Below are 19,551 nucleotides of genomic sequence, written 5' to 3'. Positions count from 1 at the left end.
ATTTTCGAAGCTGAGGTTGCAGTCTCTACCCTTCTTCTTGTGAGACTTCCATGGCCATTTTCAGAACACCCCTTCTGTTCCTGAGGAGATCTACATCTTTTATATTCTATCAGTAAGGGGTATCGAACTATGCTATTTAAGTGTTTAAGCACAGGGGCCTAGCTTTTGATGACCTTATCTTGTCTTCGACGTGTCCAAGCGAGGAAGGAATCCTGTCTCCTGGAACCTGGATGTATTCTGAATGACTGACAAGTCCCTTGTTTGATTCCCCTGTGTTCCTCTTCTCTACAACCTTACATGGAAGACACCCTTTGGAGTGGTCTCTGACTTCAACTAGGACACACTAGTGAGATCCATGCCATCGTTTAGAGAAGGTCTTTTTACAGACACTTTTTTCCTCATTTACCCTGGGAGTTTAGCCAATAACGAGGACCCATTCAAGCTCTAGATCTGTTCTTTCTCCCTGAAGAACAACAGAGAACCCTCTGTCCAGCTAACAGTTTTTGGGTTTTACCTGAAAGGGCTTGTTTCTTAATGCATAAGGACATTTTGCCTTCTTTTTAAGTGAAAGCCAGGGACATCAGAGCAGCCTCCTCTTCCCTAGCTTTCAGGCTTATTTGGCCTTTACTTCCATTCCACATTGCCCTACTGGAAGTATAATCGTCCTCCGCATCTTGCTTTCTTATCAAATGATCCCGATCTTTTAGCTCACCTGACGCCAAGTTCGCCAGGCGACAGCTACTTTCTGGCATCAGCTACTGTCTGACACCAGCTATAGAGCTTCCTGTTCGGGCGCCATATGATAAAAATTATGAATTGACAGTGAGGATTTTAACCAAAGACAAAGAAAAACTATTAAAAATAAGTTAAAATTAAACCGATCGATTGCCGTTTCTCTGCCTTGAGAGGAAATCACCCTAATGATGTCTAAGAGTGTATGCACCACTTCCTCTCCACTTCAACTCATTTACCATACGTAAAGGACCTAAAATAAGAAAACGTATACCCATTGAAAGAATCAATTTAACGTAGTAAATTAATTAACATCAAATTTAACGTGAAGGTAAGCAATTCAACAAGTTTTCAAAAACTAGTCTCGTGAAATATCGTAAATTTCGTAAATGAATAGTCATTACTAAATAAGAAAAAAAAAACATATTTGAATTACGTGCTTAGTTAAACTTCTTTGTCAAAATGAAACTCTACTAGTTGGGTTTAACCAAAATGCACTAGTAAAATGGCAATTACATTGATGGAGTCCTTTACTTTAATTTTTTATCGACATGTTGGTGACCATAATTTAAGCTTTAATAAGCGTAAATCTAATCTAACGAACAGAGCAATCCTATTGAGCCTGCATAACTTCTCTCAACTGACTTACGTTCGGTTAGATCCTGGTCTTTTGTAGTTAGATGGTAAATACAGCTACATGTGTTGCCTTCCTCCGCCCTCAAAATCTCCTTGCTCAGCCTTGGTGGAATTTATCTCTCCATGATGTCTAAAAACTCCAGGAAATCCAAAAATTCCAGAAAATCTTGATAGGTTTTGGTGCAACTCTGCTCCAAGCTGCTCTCTTGACTAAAATCTGGAGTCTCCTCTACTGGAATCTGTCTTACTGGAATCTGTCTCTGGTTTTTGCTGGACTGCCGAACATAAATACTCAAAGGCAAAATTAGTGGATATTTAATTGTCCAACAGCCAGTTTCAAGAGCTATTCAGGCTCAATAGTAAACAAACAAAGTCGCAAATTATCCTATTACCATTAAACTAATGACCCTAGTTCCAACCACCACCAATGTAAACAAAAGACAACGTACTCTTCAGTACAAACAGAAACATACAAAAAATAAAGATATTTCTTTACACTCCACACCAAGGGTTCTACATTTAGTTTTTTGTTAAATGTAGAACTCTGGAATAACTAGAAAAATTTCAGCCTTTTCTTTTGCATTCCAGGCCAAGGGTTCTACATTTCTATCCTTAGTAAATGTAGGACTAATCCCAAATTATATATGAAAATATATATAATTGTGAAATGAGTAAAATTATGTACAGTTAATAAACCCAACTATATACAGTTATGTTCCTGAAAGGTTCCTCAAATGTCACTGATCATACCTCGAGTCTTTTGCATGCTTTGCAGAGCAGCTTTCCTCTTGGGCCTCTCTTTTTTCTGAGGCTTATCTTCCCCCAGGTTTGCCGTGGGATCGGTAGTATTAACAGAAATATGATCTTTCAATGTTTTAATATTTGATTGTGACATTTCTTTGCGTGTTAATATAGGGATTAAAGATGTGACGTGGCGTCGAACCATCTCCCTGTTTTTACCTTTAAGCAGAACAGCGTCAGTTACTTCATCAATTACGTTAGTTTTAATGTCTTTCACAACTGCCAATGGGAAATTGGTAAGTTTGCAATTCTCCCCTTTTATCAGTACAATGTCCCCTACCTGTAATTTTTTGTGGGTAACCGGCTTATATCTACTTTTATCATTGACAGCCTGAGTCATCAGATTATTCAAAAATTCTGCATTGTAGGTTTCTATCATATGTGTGCGCACTTTCTTCAATTTCTCATAATTTGTTCTTATGGTATCAATAGGGTCAGTGTTTAAAGACCAATCAGGATCACTGCTAGTGTGAATTGGCTGCATGGCTGGAATAAGATTCAAAGACACTAAGTCCAAGCCATGTATTAACCTCTCTGGGGTAATAGGGTCTGGAATTACGTCATCACTGGTATCTCTTAGACCTTTCGAGAAAGCAATAGGCCTTCGATTAACCAGATGAATAGTTTGTGAAACCACAAACTCAAAATCTCTGTACTGAAGAACATTTTTCTTGATTGAGTAGTGAAGCAATTGGCAGACCATCTTCACACATACTTCTACTAATCCCCCAAGAGGATGATGGCCTTTAAAATATTGCTCAAATTTTAATGGACTTACTCCTTGTTCTTCAAAAAAATTCTGGGTTTCTGGATCATTCAGAAAGTCAGTAATTATGTTAGCTCCTGCAACTAAGGATGAACCAAGATCGGATAAATATAATTCAGGCACTCCATATTCAAATGAATGAAGCTGTAAAGCTCTAATGAACTCACCTGAGGTCATGTCAAGACAAACTTTTAAATTATTAGCCCTCGACCAAAGGCAAGTTATGCAAAGAATCCAGACTTTCACCTTTTTGCCATTGTAAAGTACAAAGTATGGGCCTATGTGATCTATGAATATTGTACGAAAGGGAACACTAGGTGGTTCTTGTCTGAATAACCTGTAGGGAGATTGATTTAGTTTAATAGTTCTCTGCTTCAGTTTTCTACAAAGTATGCATTCTTGCAGGATGCGTTTCACAACAGAGAAACAGTGTGGAATCCAAAATTGTCTTCTTAATTCAGACAAAACCTTGTAACAGCCTGAGTGATACATTTTCTCATGCAAATCTAAAACAATTAATCTTGTGATGTAGCTATTCTTAGGAAGCAAAACAGGAAATCTGTAATTCTTATCATTTTTCCATCTTGAGAATTTGCTTTTCACTCTTAGAATTCCCTCATTATCAGGATATACATTGAGTTGATTAACAATGTTTGGGATATCTTTAACGAACTTAGAATCACTGTCAAAATACCTGAATATTTCGGGAAAATAAATGTGTTGTTCTATTCTAATTATGTAATTCATTGCCCTGGCATACAAGTTTTTGTCAAGAACTCTCAGGTTTCCATATCTCTCAGGATACCTGGAGTAAAGTTTGCATTTTAGGCTCCCAATAAACTTAAGCACGTACCTATGAACAGATACAAGTCTAGACAAACTGGAAAATCTGTTCACAGTCACCAAGTGCTCCGGTTCTCCCTTAACGGCTGCAACAGTAGTAATTTGGCCGGATTTGAAAGACCCAGATCACCCGCATGTTGAAGCTAAATGTCCTGCACATTCCTCTTCGGTGGAGCCGAAATTAATTTGATTGTAATTCTCCGAAACAACATCCACTGGTTTTGCACTGGGGTTTGGTACAATGATATTGATTATATCACTGCGATTTGAATAGAAGTTAGCAGATTCTTTCAAAAACTCTGGCCCAGAGAGGAAATTAGACTTACCGGTAGTTTTATATGAAGCTACACGAGTGACAAGGTCAGCTGGATTTTCAATACCGGAAACAAGTTGAAATCTTATAGGATGTATCTCACACAAGGTACTTAAATGTTCTAACCTATTACGAATAAAGGTGCTGTGTTTATGCATCTTATCTAATTTATAACAATAGGAATTAATCCAGGATAAGGACACCAAGCTATCAGAAAATAGATGGAGTTCTTTGATGTTGATTGTTTCAACACATGAGGGCCCAGTCAATTCCTTATAGATATCTATTAACACTTCTGCACCCAAAGTAATGGCCTGAAACTCAAGGGAAGGCATGCTCTTCCCAGATAATTGCTTGTTCACAAAACGGTTCTTAGCTAGAACAAAGTTCACTTCTAATGACTGGATATCCTGAATAAAGATAACAGTTCCGTATATATCCTTACTGCTATCGGTAAAGGCAATCAGTTTATATTCTCCATTTCTCTGGCCAACAAATCTTCTAATTCCGAGGCTGGGAGACGAATTTACCTGTCGACATATGTTTTTCCATTCTTTAATTTCTGCATCCTGCAATTTGGAGTCCCAGGTACAGGACGAATCACATTGTAATTTATGTAGGAAGAGCCGTGCTCGATTCAGAATGGGCAAAGTAAAGCCAAATACATCATAGTGACTGGCAATAGTTTTCAAAACATTCCTCTTTGTATTTGCCTCACCATCTAAAACTAGAGGTTTAGTGGATAGGGTATCATCAACTCGATCCCATAAGAGCCCCAATAATCTGACTGATATGCTAGTTTTCTCTCCAGAGCTGTTATCAATTTCCTCTTGAATTTCAGTATCATTTGTTACAAACTGCTGAAGATAAAATTTATAGGGCTCAAATATTCCTTTTAACTCTTGAAAGGCCCACTTCAATTTTTCACTATTATTTGCTGTAATACTGCCATTATCCATATATATTAATGAATAAATGTGTCTTTTAAGCAAATTTATCTGGTCATCATCATCATCAGTGTCAATCATCAAAATTTTATATAGCCCAAGTAATAATATGCATGGGGAACAAACAAGACCAAATGGAAGTCTTAAGCTACGATACGCAACAATACTATAATCTCCTTTCTGTATATTACGATACCACAGAAAAAGTAATTTGCTTGAATCTAGATCAGAGAGGCAGATGTTGAGAAAAGCTTTTTTAATATCAAAACACAGGAGCTTGGAATCAAAGCGTAGCTGTAATAAAGCTGTGGTGATCTTTTGGTTTAAACAAGGTCCACTCAACATAGCTTGATTGTGACTCATGGTTACGCCCTGTGAAGGATTATTTTCACATAAATTGGATAAAAATACAACTCTGCATTTTGTAGTGTCCCGGTCTGGTTTAAATACTGCCATATGTGCCAAAAAACTATGATTTGGATTTTCCTCTAAGTACTGATCAAGGTTGTCAATTCTTTATAATACCTTGTTCAGATTGCTCTCTGAAGCATTGGTCGATCAATTTTAACTTTACACCATCACCTTTAGAGTATTTCTTCAAATTTGAATTTAGAATTTTAGTAGCTAAAGTTTTATTTTGCCCTAGCAAATGCTTCACTTTACTGTTCCAGATTAGTGGCATGATTAATCTGCCTTCTTCATTACGCCTTGTATTTTGAAGAACATAATTTATTATTTTCTCGTTTTCCACTACCTTACCGGGAAATATTTGTGTGTCATAATTTAAGGTATCGGTACAACACTTTTCAAGGATCTCCTGAGTAGCTCTCTCCAAGGAAGCATAGTTGATTTTCCCTGCATCGTTCACTACTGTTATCCTGCTTTCACTTTCTGTTAGATCATTATAGTCCAGGAGAGGATCTAAAGAATTATGGCTTGACAGGGCAAGATCCTCACATGTGTACAAAGGTACTTCAGCTTTTGTCTTTCCTTCCCCAAAACAATGAGGGAGGTACTTCAAATTGCTCCTAATTTGATCCGTGTTACCCACCAGCATTACACCTGCGGCAGTTAAGGAATAAACTGATGGTGCATCATTCTCGTTACCACCAAATTAAACTATTGTTTCAGGAAGGCAATAAGCAAAATTTGACCCAAGAATAAAATCTATGTTATTAATTTCATCTTTTCCGTCCTCTAAGAAGTCATCAGCCAAGGAATATCCTGTTCATAAATTCCCGAACAATTTTCTGCAAACCAGGCAGTTTCAATGAAGTGTGAATAGATGGCACACCCGTTGCTTCAATCTCGTAAAGATGATCTCCAATGGTCAAAGGCACTTTGTAAGACTTGGTATGATAAACTTTGGAAGAGTTAAATCCATTGACTTTGATTCTGAGATCAGAATTTATGACAGGCAAATTTTCATATTTTGGCCTCTCCTCTGATATAAAGTTTGACTGACACCCACTGTCCCGCATGCAACGAATCTTTGTATCTCCCTGAAGAATGCAAGAAAAGGTAGGGAGTATTGCATGGCTACAGTCTGTGACTTTGAACAACTCAGAAAATTTTTCAACAAATATGCTTGAATTACTTTCTTTCACAACTCGATCACTTTGTTTGAAATTTTCCTTTTTCCATTTTACATTGCTTTGACCGCTATTCCTCAGAATTCCACTTCTTTCTTGGCTCATGCATAGAAATTTGAAGTGCCAAGCGCCACAATCGCAACGCTTCCGGAAGTGAAATTTGCAGGTATCCTCATTATGATCCAACCTGGTGCATTTAATACAAGCTTTCAAACTTTTTAGCTTGCTGATTTTTGACTTGGGTTCTTGATACTTCTCACACTTGTGAATGGGATGAGAGGAATCACCATCGCCATTACATAAAGGACACACTTTGAAAACGTTGAGTGACGGGTCTGCTTGGTAATTAACGTTTGCAGCAAAACTCGTAGCTCTCTTAGGACAAGTTTCTCTTGTTTTTTGTTTAATCTTATACTGTCGTTGACTGGTTAAATACCTTTCAGTGGCTTCAAAAAATTTATCTTTTATCTGATTCAAAGATGGCCTGGTTTCGTTGGTGATATGAATTAAATGAGATTGGAAATTTTCATTTAAACCATGCCAGGCAAAATACTGCAAAATATCCTCTGAAGTTATCTTCAAAGCACTAAAGGACCCGCAAATAGAACTAATTTTACCAATGTAATCAAACGGTTCTGTATTGTAATCAAGCTTCAGATTCGACATTTGTTTAATGACGTTGAATTTTCTAGTGACAGGAGAGGGTAACGCATTCAACAAAAGCTCTCTTGCTACGTTATAAGAATGCTGTATGCTATCCAAAGAATTTATCAATGACAAGGCACACCCTGAAATTTGCTGTTTCAAAAGTAAGAACTTATCGTAGTCAGAGTAATTGAAGCGTTTCGTCGTATCTTCAAATTGCTGAAAGAACCTAATCAGATCCTCTCCTCTTCACTTGTAAATTTAGGTAAAGGGGCAGTTGCACTCTTAAGCATGCTGCTCAGTGTGCTTCTAGAAACTTCCACGCTGGAAGGAGGATTTGGACTGGATGTAGCCAGATGAGACAGAGTAGACAAACATTCACTGACCATATCTTGGTACCTACAACTTTCTTCAATTTCCTTATCATTTTCAGCTATGGCTTTCGTCTCATCATCAGAGTTTAATTCCCATTTCAAGTTTCGTATGACCGAATCGGCCTTTTCAAGCTCATCCTTGAGTCTCTCCAATTTTCTAACAAGGCAATCTCTCTCTTGAGGAGTATTATTACCAAAACTGTCTAATTCAAAATGAGTACTGTTGACCTGTCCTCGGTAGTTAGCCCTAGAACTAATCAGAAATTTCAAGTCTTTTGACATGCTTGCGACTCCCTTGCAAACCGAATGAAATGAATATAATCTAGAAAGTCACAAATAACTCTCAGAAAAAATAAACTAGACTTCTCGACAGAAAACTGCTAAAGGGCACAGTGAAAAGTCATTGAGACCTCTAACTAAAAGTAACCAGTTGTTAACAAGACCTCTAACTAAAAGTAACCAGTTCTTAACAAGACCTCTAACTAAAACCAGTTGTTAACAACCTTCAACTAAAAGTAACCAGTTGTTAACAACCTTCAATTACCTAAACAATTTCAAATGGCCGAGCGGATAAGAAAATGAAGGACGGAGAAACGGCAACAACTAGCAAACAACCAACATGTCCTTGTTCAGGCGCCATATGGTAAAAATTATGAATTGACAGTGAGGATTTTAACCAAAGACAAAGAAAAACTATTAAATTTAATAAGTTAAAATTACAACCGATCGATTGCCGTTTCTCTGCCTTGAGAGGAAATCACCCTAATGATGTGTAAGAGTGTATGCACCACTTCCTCTCCACTTCAACTCATTTACCATACGTAAAGGACCTAAAATAAGAAAACGTACCCATTGAAAGAATCAATTTAACGTAGTAAATTAATTAACATCAAATTTAACGTGAAGGTAAGCAATTCAACAAGTTTTCAAAAACTAGTTTCGTGAAATATCGTAAATTTCGTAAATGAATAGTCGTTACTAAATAAGAAAAAAAAACATATTTGAATTACGTGCTTAGTTAAACTTCTTTGTCAAAATGAAACTCTACTAGTTAGGTCTAACTAAAATGCACTAGTAAAATGGCAATTACATTGATGGAGTCCTTTACTTTAATTTTTTATCGACATGTTGGTGACCATAATTTAAGCTTTAATAAGCGTAAATCTAATCTAACGAACAGAGCAATCCTATTGAGCCTGCATAACTTCTCTCAACTGACTTAGTTCGGTTAGATCCTGGTCTTTCGTAGTTAGATGGTAAATACAGCTACATGTGTTGCCTTCCTCCGCCGAACCCTCGAAATCTCCTTGCTCAGCCTTGGTGGAATTTATCTCTCCATGATGTCTAAAAACTCCAGGAAATCCAAAAATTCCAGAAAATCTTGATAGTTTTTGGTGCAACTCTGCTCCAAGCTGCTCTCTTGACTAAAATCTGGAGTCTCCTCTACTGGAATCTGTCTTACTGGAATCTGTCTCTGGTTTTTGCTGGACTGCCAAACATAAATACTCAAAGGCAAAATTAGTGGATATTTAATTGTCCAACAGCCAGTTTCAAGAGCTATTCAGGCTCAATTAAACAAACAAAGTCGCAAATTATCCTATTACCATTAAACTAATGACCCTAGTTCCAACCACCACCAATGTAAACAAAAGACAACGTACTCTTCAGTACAAACAGAAATATACAAAAAATAAAGATATTTCTTTACACCACGAGCTTCTAGCTCGTCTGACACCCAGCTTGCCTGGCGCCCTGCTCGTTTGGCTCTGGTTACAGCCTGGTGCCTGCTAGCTCCCACAACCGTCTGCCAGCCCCAAGCTCCTAGCTCAACTGGAGCCAGCTACAGCGTGACACCAGATCATTCTCCAAATGTCTAAAGTGCTTTCCAACTCTGTGGGAGAATAGGGAGGTCTCTGTCCATTTGGAGTTTTCAGAGGACCATCCTCTACTACATATGGTGATATGTCAAGACCCATTTCATCCACTGAATAGATTGTATTGCCCTCATGGACTATTAACTTGAGACACACTCAGAATTAGGAGAGCAGTTTGCCTGCTTTTAAGTAAAACTGAGGACGTCAAAGTTGCCTCTTCCTCTTTAGCTTGCATGCATTTTATGCCCCGTACGTCCATTCTGCCTTCGACCAACTGGGAATGTAATCGATCTTCGTTTCTCACTAATTTTAATGGAAGTTAAAACAGTGTGGAAATCTTCCAGTGCCTTGAGACCTTTTCTAGTAACTGGCATGGTATCACGGAAGGAATCATAGGATTTTTTTTCCCCTACTGTCTCTTCACCTTGTAATAAGGTGCAGAGTTTTTTTTTGCAGAGCCAGGGGTTACATTGTACCTGAAGCACCCACCACTCTGCAGATGGGTTGTGGTTATATCTCGGTGTAGGTGACAATGTTGTCTGTTTTTTTTATTTTGGTGCTTCGCCATTTGAGTACTTCCTTCACTGCAAAGTTCCCACTAAGTAGGAGGTGACCCATGGCTATACCAGCACACCACTATTAGTTAATATAAGAACCAAACAGAGGCAGTGTCCACTTGCAGTAGCTCTCTTAACTGATAAGCAACAACAAGCATTGTTTTTCAGTGCTAGCAGTTTTTGCTATTTCAAATTCATTACTTAATGTTTTGGAGTAGAATATACCCATGCATCCTACCTCCTATCAATGTGGGAATGAGCTATGTTATTACTTGGTAAGTTACTTATATAAGAATGACATTTTTATTATAAAAATAAAGTTTTATACATACTTACCAAGTAATTACATGATCAGACCCCATCCTTCTCCCCACTGATGGACAGAAGGAATGAACAGATTGGGGTTATATGCCAAAGTCGTTACTAATATTCATGCTGGGGCAGGGGAACTGGTCACCTACCCAGACATTTGAAGTGTTACCTACGAAATTTTGAATTCAAACTGCCTTGTAAGTGAACTAATTGCTATGTAATTACTTGATAAGTATATATAAAACTTTATTTTATTATAAAACTGTCATTTTTATGTAAGGTTTTCTAATAATCTTTTACCTTCTTGTATTTCAGAGTTTCTTTCTGCCCTCGAACAAGAAGTTGTCAGTTTGTGGCATCAAGGTTTTGGAAATGAATGGGGTCCAGCAATGAATTTAGGTGCAAGTTCCTGTGAGGTGTTGAATAAGTTTGTAAAATAGTAAACATAACATTCTAGATATCAGATTTGTGTATCATTGAAAGGAGAAATTGGAGAAAATAAAATAATAAATAAAAAAAGTGATAGAAGCAGTGATTAACAATAGAAGAAAGTGAAAAATGTTGGTGTTTACATAAATAAATAATTAACATCAAAGGACCAAAGGCTAAAATAAGCATATTGGAATATCCTTTGATTAGCAAGACTGAGGATCCAGTAGTGATGTCTCTCGTCAAACACGAAAATATAGGCTTAGCGGGCAGTGATGCCCCAGCCAGCTGTACATCTCTATCTTTGGATCCATTGATGGAAATCAAGTTGGAAATCAAGATGGAAGTGGAGGTGTGTTATGAGTCTGATGGCAGTGTGAAACATGATTCTGATGATTTTATGCCAGCGATCGGAGATGAAGGTGATTTGCCACCCATCAGAAAGGAAGTCGATAAGGAGAAGCCCTTCGTGGGCCGGGAATGTGGGAAAGCCTTTTCCACGAAGACCCACCTGGAACAACATATCCAGAGTCATACCGGGAAGAGGGCAGACTCTTGTGGCGAGTGTGGAAAGGCTTTCTCCCAGAAGTCCAGCCTCAGAGAACACATCAAGACCCACAATGGAGAGAGGGCACACACTTGTGACGACTGTGGGAAGTCATTCTCCAGGAAGGCAAATCTTGAAAGACACATGGCAATCCACACGGGAGAGAGGCCCTTCGTGTGCAATGACTGTGGGAAGTCGTTCTTCCGAAATCAAACCACATGGCAATCCACAAGACCCTTGCAAGTCATATCTCAACATGCACATGAGGAGCCACACCCTGTTCATGTGCAATGACTGTGGGAAGTCATTCTCCCAGAAAGGGCATCTCAGTGCCCACATGGTGATCCACACGGGGGAGAGGCCCTTTGTGTGCAACGACTGTGGGAAGTCATTCTCCAGCAAGTCATATCTTAATATACACATGAGGAACCATACGGGGGAGAGGTCCTTCTTGTGCAAGGACTGTGGGAAGTCGTTCTTCCAGAATTCAGTTCTCAAGACCCACATGGCAATCCACATGCGGGAGAGGCCCTTCGTGTGCAAGGACTGTGGGAAGTCATTCTCCAGGAAATCAAATCTCAAGATCCACATGGTGATCCACACAGGGGAGAGGCCCTTCGTGTGCAAGGACTGTGGGAAGTCATTCTCCAGGAAATCAAATCTCAAGACCCACATGGCGATCCACATGGGGGAGAGGTCCTTCATGTGCAAGGACTGTGGGAAGTCATTCTCCAGCAAGTCATATCTCAATATGCACATGAGGAGCCACACAGGGGAGAGGTCCTTCGTATGCAATGACTGTGGGAAGTCGTTCTCCCAGAAATCAATTCTCAAGACCCACATGGCAATCCACACAGGGGAGAGGCCCTTCGTGTGCAAGGACTGTGGGAAGTCGTTCTCCAGCAAGTCATATCTTAATATACATATGAGGAACCACACGGGGGAGAGGAGCTTCGTGTGCAGTGACTGCGGGAAGTCATTCTGCAAGAAATCAAATCTCAAGACCCACGTGGCAATCCACACGGGGGAGAGGTCCTTCGTGTGCAATGACTGTGGGAAGTCGTTCTCCCGGAAATCAGTTCTCAAGACCCACATGGCAATCCACACGGGGGAGAGGTCCTTCGTGTGCAATGACTGTGGGAAATCGTTCTCCCTAAAATCAAGTCTCAAGACCCACATGGTGATCCACACAGGGGAGAGGCCCTTCGTGTGCAAGGACTGTGGGAAGTCGTTCTCCCAGAAATCAAGTCTCAAGAGCCACATGGTGATCCACACTGGGGTGATGGCCTTCACCTGCAAGGACTGTGGGAAGTCTTTCTGCAAGAAATCATATCTCAAGACCCACATGGCAATCCACACGGGGGAGAGGCCCTTCATGTGCGAGGACTGTGGGAAGTCGTTCTCCCAGAAATCTTATCTCAAAAGCCACATGAGGATCCATCTTGGGGGAAGCCATTTGCTTGCGAAGTGTGGGAAAACGTTTTCCAAGAGGAAGAGCCTGAAACGACATTTCTTGACCCACACTGGTGAGAAGACCTTCAGATGCACTGACTGGGAGTTTGTTCTTACATAAGTCACATCTGAAGGTCCACATTACTTGCATTACTGTACTGAAAGCATTCACAGATTTGCTTGAAAAATACTTATTCAAGGTGACGTAGCTTCTGATATTTAATTCTAATTTGTTCCTCATTCTTTACATAGGATTTCTAATAATTGATTCTAATATTTCATTAATTTAATTAATTTTTCAGTTGTTGGGCAGAGTGTCCTTACTGGGCAGCAAGGGAAGCCTTCAGACAAAGAAATCCTGTAGGAATTTCATGAGTATCTACACTTACAAGGAATACATCGGCCTCGTCGTGGAGAGTGGACAGGTATTTTGGGTATGTGTATGGATTCATTGAGGGTTAAAATTGCAGGTTTTCTTTGTGTAGAAAAGAAAATTTTTCTGTTAAAATTGCAGATTTTCTCTCATGTACGAAGGGACTTTTTCCAGTTTATTGTACTGGGCTGTATTTCTAAAATGTAAAATGATAGTTCAGTCAAACAGCTCATTCAGACTAGCAAGAGAAAGAGAGAGAGATTGATTGACTGATTGATTGATTTATTTATTTATCACCAGTCTCAAACAACGCCTCGCTGTCATCCCCTTACACAGGATGTCAATCACGACTACAACCACGGGACCATGGACAAAGATCCCAGGATAATGGCCTTCTTTAACTCCCTCGTCCAATGGGAACTGGAGGGCTGGAATTCGAACACAGACCTCTCAGACGACCAGGACGACCTCGAGATGCAGCAGATGGTCAGTCCTGAGGAGAAGGAAGATACCAAAATGGCCACTCAGTCTTCTGCCATGACTTCCCAGTCGGACAATGATCATGACTCCTCTGCCCACGGTAAAGTTTGTTCTTCTCTCGGGCCTCCGTTCTTTTGTTCCTCTCAGGTTCCCTTTCAGACTTTTTTATTCTTCAGTTTCCCTTTCCAACCTTTTTAATATTCCTCTCATTTTCTCTTTCAGACTTTTTCATTCTCTTTCAATCCTCTCTGTTATACCACTGTTTCCTTTTCAAACCTTTCAGACCGTAATCTATTAGAGAATTGTTTAAGATTGTCAAATTGATTATATAGTTACTGCATTGATTAAATAGTTACAAAATTGGATATATAGTAACTGAATCAATTGTACAGTTGCTAAATTGATTATATTGTTGATAAATTGAATTTTTAGTCACGAAATACCAAAGTACTTATAAAGACATTTGCTAAGAACAGATTCCTGTAACTATATGACCATGTAGTTTTATAACTTTATAGCTATACAGTATGATTATATAACTATACAACCGCATGTACTTTATGTATCTAAACTCCCATTCAACCAAAGAATGTCAGTGGTTGACTGAGATTTTGCTTCAAAATGGAAGACCATTCTGTGCGATATATCTAAATTAACTTGCCATTTGCCCCAGGGCCTTGTGGTCAGAGGCACTTAGGAGAGGAGGAAGGAGTTCCTACTTAACAGGACAGACAATCTTCTGTCAACAAACTTGGTCCTTTCACTTTCTGTCCTGTCAAAATTCCCTTCTGGGCCCAAAACCACTAAGAAAGTGACCCCCCAACATATTTTAATAGTTTGTGGAGGACCAGTTATTGATTATCTGAGAAATCGGCAACCCCTCTCACACCTGCTTCACTGAGAGAGAGAGATTCTTTTTTAAATCTGGCCATTAGTTTTTATCAACGTAGAGATTCACCTCCATTTCCAGGGGCATACGAACAATAGACTCCGCCTTCCTAGGTACTGCCAGAATTAGTCTTTGAAATATCCTTATAAATCTCTTAATTTACTTAAATTCATTCATACTTTGGTGCAAATTTTATGAATATACACCTAATATTAAATTCCTAGTTAAATCATTAATATATTGCAATTTACTGTATAGGGCAAATAATAATAGAAAAAGAACAGTTTTTCTCAGACATTTAGGAGAGGAGACTGGCAGTGCCATCAATATTTGCCAACACTGTAGATAGATAGATGGTGTTAGCAAAGTTTTTGAAGTTTTGAAAATGTAAACTTGCAGTTTCAATGGTCAATATGTATTATGTTTTTGGCTTCTTATAAGTTTCCCTTCCATTATTGTATTCCTTGATTACTCTATATTGTAATTTTGTCAGAAAGATTTTAATATCGTAGTTTCAGTGGAAATTATTCATTAGATAAGGAAAGGATTTATTTGTAAGTATGTATTCCGTAGTTTGTCAAATTGTGGTTTAACTTTATGGTATTGGTTCAAATATTTTTCAAAACTGGGACATTATCATCTAAGAGACTTATTATAAGTTCATTTGGACAGATTTGTACTTACCAGTCATCACTGCTTTAATTGAAAACTAAGCTTTCATTATATTTATATGTACTACTTAAAGTTTCCTAAATTCTGATCACCTTTTGGTATTGGTTCAAATAACTTTGGATATTAAGACATTATCTAAGAGACTTATAACTTAATTTGCCCATATTTGTACTGATCAATCGTTATTGCTTTAATTTTAAAGCGAAAACTTCGTTATATAGTTCGTAATTCCATTTTCTACTGAATTTTTAAAGGTGAAATAATAATCGTTTCCAAAAAGGAAGAGGCACCATTCAATGACTGACTTGGTGTTTCTTCCAGTTGCCACCAGATGTCTTTCAGTATCTTTGTGAGCTGTTACAAGTCTTGTACTCTGCTCAAGTGACCTCAGTTATTATTATCAAGTTATATTTCAAACATCATTCATTGATTTCAAATTTTGTGTGAATACAAAGCTGCTTTTGTTCCGATGCAATATACAAACCCTCGGTCCTTTACATTAGGAATTACTTTCAGGCGTATGCTGGAAACGGCCATTAAACTCTTGAGCAAAGTGGTTAGGCAGTAACTACCGCCAGGTAGGCGGGGATGCCCGCCTGCCCAGATGTAAACATTCCAGTTTGCTTTCGGCCGTCATGTGTTGCTGACATGTTTTCGTTCTCTCCGCCTGACTGTCGTTAAGCTCTTATTATCCCGGTGGGATCTTTCTGTATTTTGTTTATATATACGTGTGTTTGATATTTATTAATACAAACCCACGATTTGTGATAACCTTGTATAAGCCGTTGTTCCCCTGCCTGTGTCTTGGGTTTGACGGCCAAAATCAAAATAACTGGAGTAAGCGTAACCAAGTGGTAATGATTCTCTTCCAGCAGCCCTTTACATAAATGCTGAAGGCGCCCCTGCATTCGGAGATATAGTTTGGGACATAATATCTTCTCCCCTACATTCATCGGGACGTAAAAGTTCGTTCCCTTCTTAGGCTTCCGCCCTCCGTGTATAAGGGGCATCACTAATTTCTTCCTACTTATGCTGAGTGTTGCTCGCCGTCTGTGCTCAGAGAATTACGGGCCAGGTGGGAGGATGCGGGCGTCGTCGATAAGTTCCGCTTCCACGGCGCCCTTGGTGGCCTCCCCTCCGTCCTTTTTTCTCTTCCCGTAGGTTCTTCCTTCTCCCCTTTAGTAGATTTCTCTCCTTTGCCCTCTTGACCAGGGGCGGGGAGCGATCGGGCGACCTCGTCTAGAGTACCTCCCGCTGCTTAGGGCAGTTACCCTTGTAGCGGGAGGAGCCTCCCTCTACTAATCATCTTGCTTTTCTTTCAGGTTGACAGTGAGCATCGCAGACACAGCAGTAGTTGGCTGGATATATCAATGAATATCTCGCATGAAGCAGTCCCGACATTCATTCAGTGTTACTTCAGGATCGACCACAATTCCTGGTTAGATGACATATTTCCACGTCGGGATCGCTCTGACTCTGTTCCCGCCAATGTGGATCGATCGCTGTCATTGCTGGTTTTCATGTATGCTGTTGCAATGCCTCCTGCATATCTGTGGTCCATCTGCTCCTGCTGTTCCCTGTGTTATGCTCTTGTCAACTCGACGACAGTCTCTGGGCTGCTCTTCCTGGTCTCCTGCCGCAGCCACCCTGATCGTTCCTGTTGCTGCTGGTGACTTTCAAATAACATATCTGTCCGTTGCAGTAGCTCCTGCCTTCCGAACCGCTAACGTAGCTCCTGCATCGAATGTCCTGATCTTGCCCGCTACTTCTCCTAGTGGTCGTGCCCGGGGCCGCTTCCATTGTGTTCCTGCCAGCTGCCCTGGAGGTTATGATGTCGGTCATCCTGTAGAAGATGTTGGCGTGAAAGGGAAGGAAGTCGCCTTGTGGAAGTGATGTTCCTGGCCGTTGCAATAGCTCCTGCCCTCCGAACCTGCTCCGTAGCTCCTGCATCAGCTGTCCTGATCATTCCTGCCGCTTCTGGCAGTCATGCCCGGGGCCGCTTCCGTTGCGTTCCTGCCAGCTGCCCCAGGGGTTACAATGTCCACCATCCTGTAGAAGATGTCAGCGTGAAGATGAAGGAAGTCGTCCTGTTGAGGTGATGTTCCAGGCTGTTGCAGTAGCTCCTGCCTTCCGAACCGCTGCCGTAGCTCCTGCATCGGCTGTCCTGATCTTGCCTACTGCTTCTCCTGGTGGTGGTGTCCTGGCGGCGTCCGGTGTGTTCCTGCCGGACTACCCTGGAGGTTACGATGTTTCATGTCCACCATCCTGTAGAAGATGTCGGAGTGGAGGTGAAGGAAGCCGCCCTGTGGAAGTAGCTGCCGTCTTCTTCATCTTATCTTCGATTTCGTCTTCTGCTGCGTCTTCCCTTCCTCTCCCGAGGTCCAAGGGGGTCCCGAGAATCGGACAGACCCCCATCGGCCGAAGGAGAGGAATGCTGCTTCTTCCCCTTGATGCCCTTGGATGTCTAGGGACTGCCTCCTTCCGAGGAGGCAGTGGGTCTCTTGTTGGCGTTCCCGACTTGTTTCGAAACTGATTGCATAGCCCTGGGTTTTGTGTTTCAGACCTCAGTTTGCAATCCCGTTCCCGAGTCTTAGAGGTTCTGCCTCTAAGATGGGGGCTGCTTCGGGCTCTCATTCACAAGCCGCTCCGAGTGCTTGAGATTCTATGGGATATCGAGTATCCCGATCTGGTCTGGAGAGATTTTCCTTGGCCCAGTTCGGGAGCAGTGCGAGAGAAAGGCCGAGGCACCCAGGTGTCTCGGCGCCTCTTCCTGCCAGCACTGCAAGCGCTCCCTGAGTGTTTGCTAGTGCTCGGTCTGGTTCCCAACTTGGTGTCTCGATCCTGTCGGTTCGAACATCAGAAGAAGCAGGGAAGAGATTCACTTCGGGAGTCCTGCGGGACTTCTAAGGGACTGACTCTCTTCTGGGAAACAAGTTTCTCTCGTTGGCTCTTCCTGCCCTCGGGCGGGAACCAATTTGCATTCTCCTGTGGGATCTTGCGTTTTGGGGGCAGCTAGAGCGCGGCCTCTCGAGGCCACACCCTTGTTGCCAGTCTTGGAAGTCTGCGTCTAAGACTGGTTCTGTTTGGCTCTTTTGATAAATTAGGAAACAAAGCAGCCGCTCCCGATTTTTGGGAGTCTCGTGGGTAGCTCGAATTCTATGAATCATGAGCTCTCCTAACGAGAGGCATAGGACAAGAGAAAGTACCGAGACACCCAGGGGTCTGGTTGCCGGACACCCAGGCGTCTGGGTGCCGAGACGCCAGGTGTCTCAATACTGCCCGCCAGCTGCTTTGGTTGCTCAGGCGGGCTTCATTCTTGTGTCTCGAACTTTAGGGTTCGAGCATGCAAGATAGCAGACACAGAATTCCCCTTTGAACCTTCTTCTCGAGGGGCCTCGGCCTGGAAGGAGTTTAGAGTTCGGGAAACTAGCAATTGTTCACAGCAGACGAGTCCGGCCTGCCCAGTTACGATTGTGTTTGCGCAGTCGGCTCGGCTCGGCCCCTGGTCGCACTTACGAGACTGGCTTGTCTCGACTCGGCTTGCCAGACTGGCTCGGCTCGGCTCGCCCCGCCTGCCTCCCAGTCCGCCGCATACCAACCAGCTGGATCACGTTCGCGTGATCGGCTCGGCTCGGCCCTACTCGGTTTTTTCCGATTCGGGTTCGCTGCTATGTTCGAGTGAACTTTTTGCTTTTCCCAGGAAAGCGCTTTGCCACGGCACAAGTGCTCTTCTTCCCCCGTGTGGGGATTATCGCTCACTGTCCGCCTCTCCGGCTTATCTTACTGGCAGGACAGGTAGGGATACTCTTTTCTCCTCACCTGTTCTCTTCTCCTCTCGGTTGTTCCGAGAGGCGCGAGATGGACAGAGAGAGCTCCGACGAAATTTTCTTCGGAATTCGGCTGCCTGGCGTGCTTTGGGTATTGGTCCCCCGATTCTCTCGTATTATAACCAGGTGGCTGAGGAGGGTTTCATGGGATCTGTCAAGGTCTCCCTCCAAGGGGAGAGGTACAGGAGTTTCACGCATCGCAAACAGCGAGGGTCTTCCTCTTTAAGTTACGATCCACCCCCGTGTTTTCGGAGAACTTCGCGCCGATTCGTCGGCGCGAGGATCCCTGGGACAGGACCGCGGCTCCCCCAATGAATAACCTTCATCACTTGCAACCCTTGCAGTTCCTGAGGGGCTGAGAGTGTCAGGGACCGCCGCGGTCCTGGCTTCCGAGAGCGTTCTCGACCTGATGAATTCTTTTCTCCGAAGGAGTTAATTCAGGTCGAGACACCAAGCTTCTACCCCTGCCTCGACAGAATATGAATTCTTC

General features: G+C 41.6%; 1 protein-coding gene across 15 annotated transcripts in view; it reads left to right on the top strand.

Moving 5' to 3' along the window:
* The window catches only part of LOC136835664 (oocyte zinc finger protein XlCOF6-like), a 71,085-nt gene that overhangs the window by 43,824 nt on the left and 7,710 nt on the right, over positions 1–19,551 (top strand). For 6 of the 15 annotated variants that reach the window (XM_067099492.1, XM_067099488.1, XM_067099491.1 and 3 more), the window contains exons 2-4: positions 10,708–12,894; positions 13,123–13,254; positions 13,494–13,773. In XM_067099492.1, the coding sequence (XP_066955593.1) occupies positions 11,205–12,894; positions 13,123–13,184 (1,752 nt within the window). In that variant the 5' untranslated portion in view covers positions 10,708–11,204 and the 3' untranslated portion in view covers positions 13,185–13,254; positions 13,494–13,773. The remainder of the gene's footprint in view (positions 1–10,707; positions 12,895–13,122; positions 13,255–13,493; positions 13,774–19,551) is intronic. The other 9 variants (XM_067099496.1, XM_067099485.1, XM_067099495.1 and 6 more) reach the window with 5 other exon arrangements.

The sequence above is a fragment of the Macrobrachium rosenbergii genome, chromosome 55 (assembly GCF_040412425.1).
Source record: "Macrobrachium rosenbergii isolate ZJJX-2024 chromosome 55, ASM4041242v1, whole genome shotgun sequence".
NCBI lineage: Eukaryota > Metazoa > Arthropoda > Malacostraca > Decapoda > Palaemonidae > Macrobrachium > Macrobrachium rosenbergii.
This window is presented reverse-complemented; position numbering and strand designations above follow the sequence as displayed.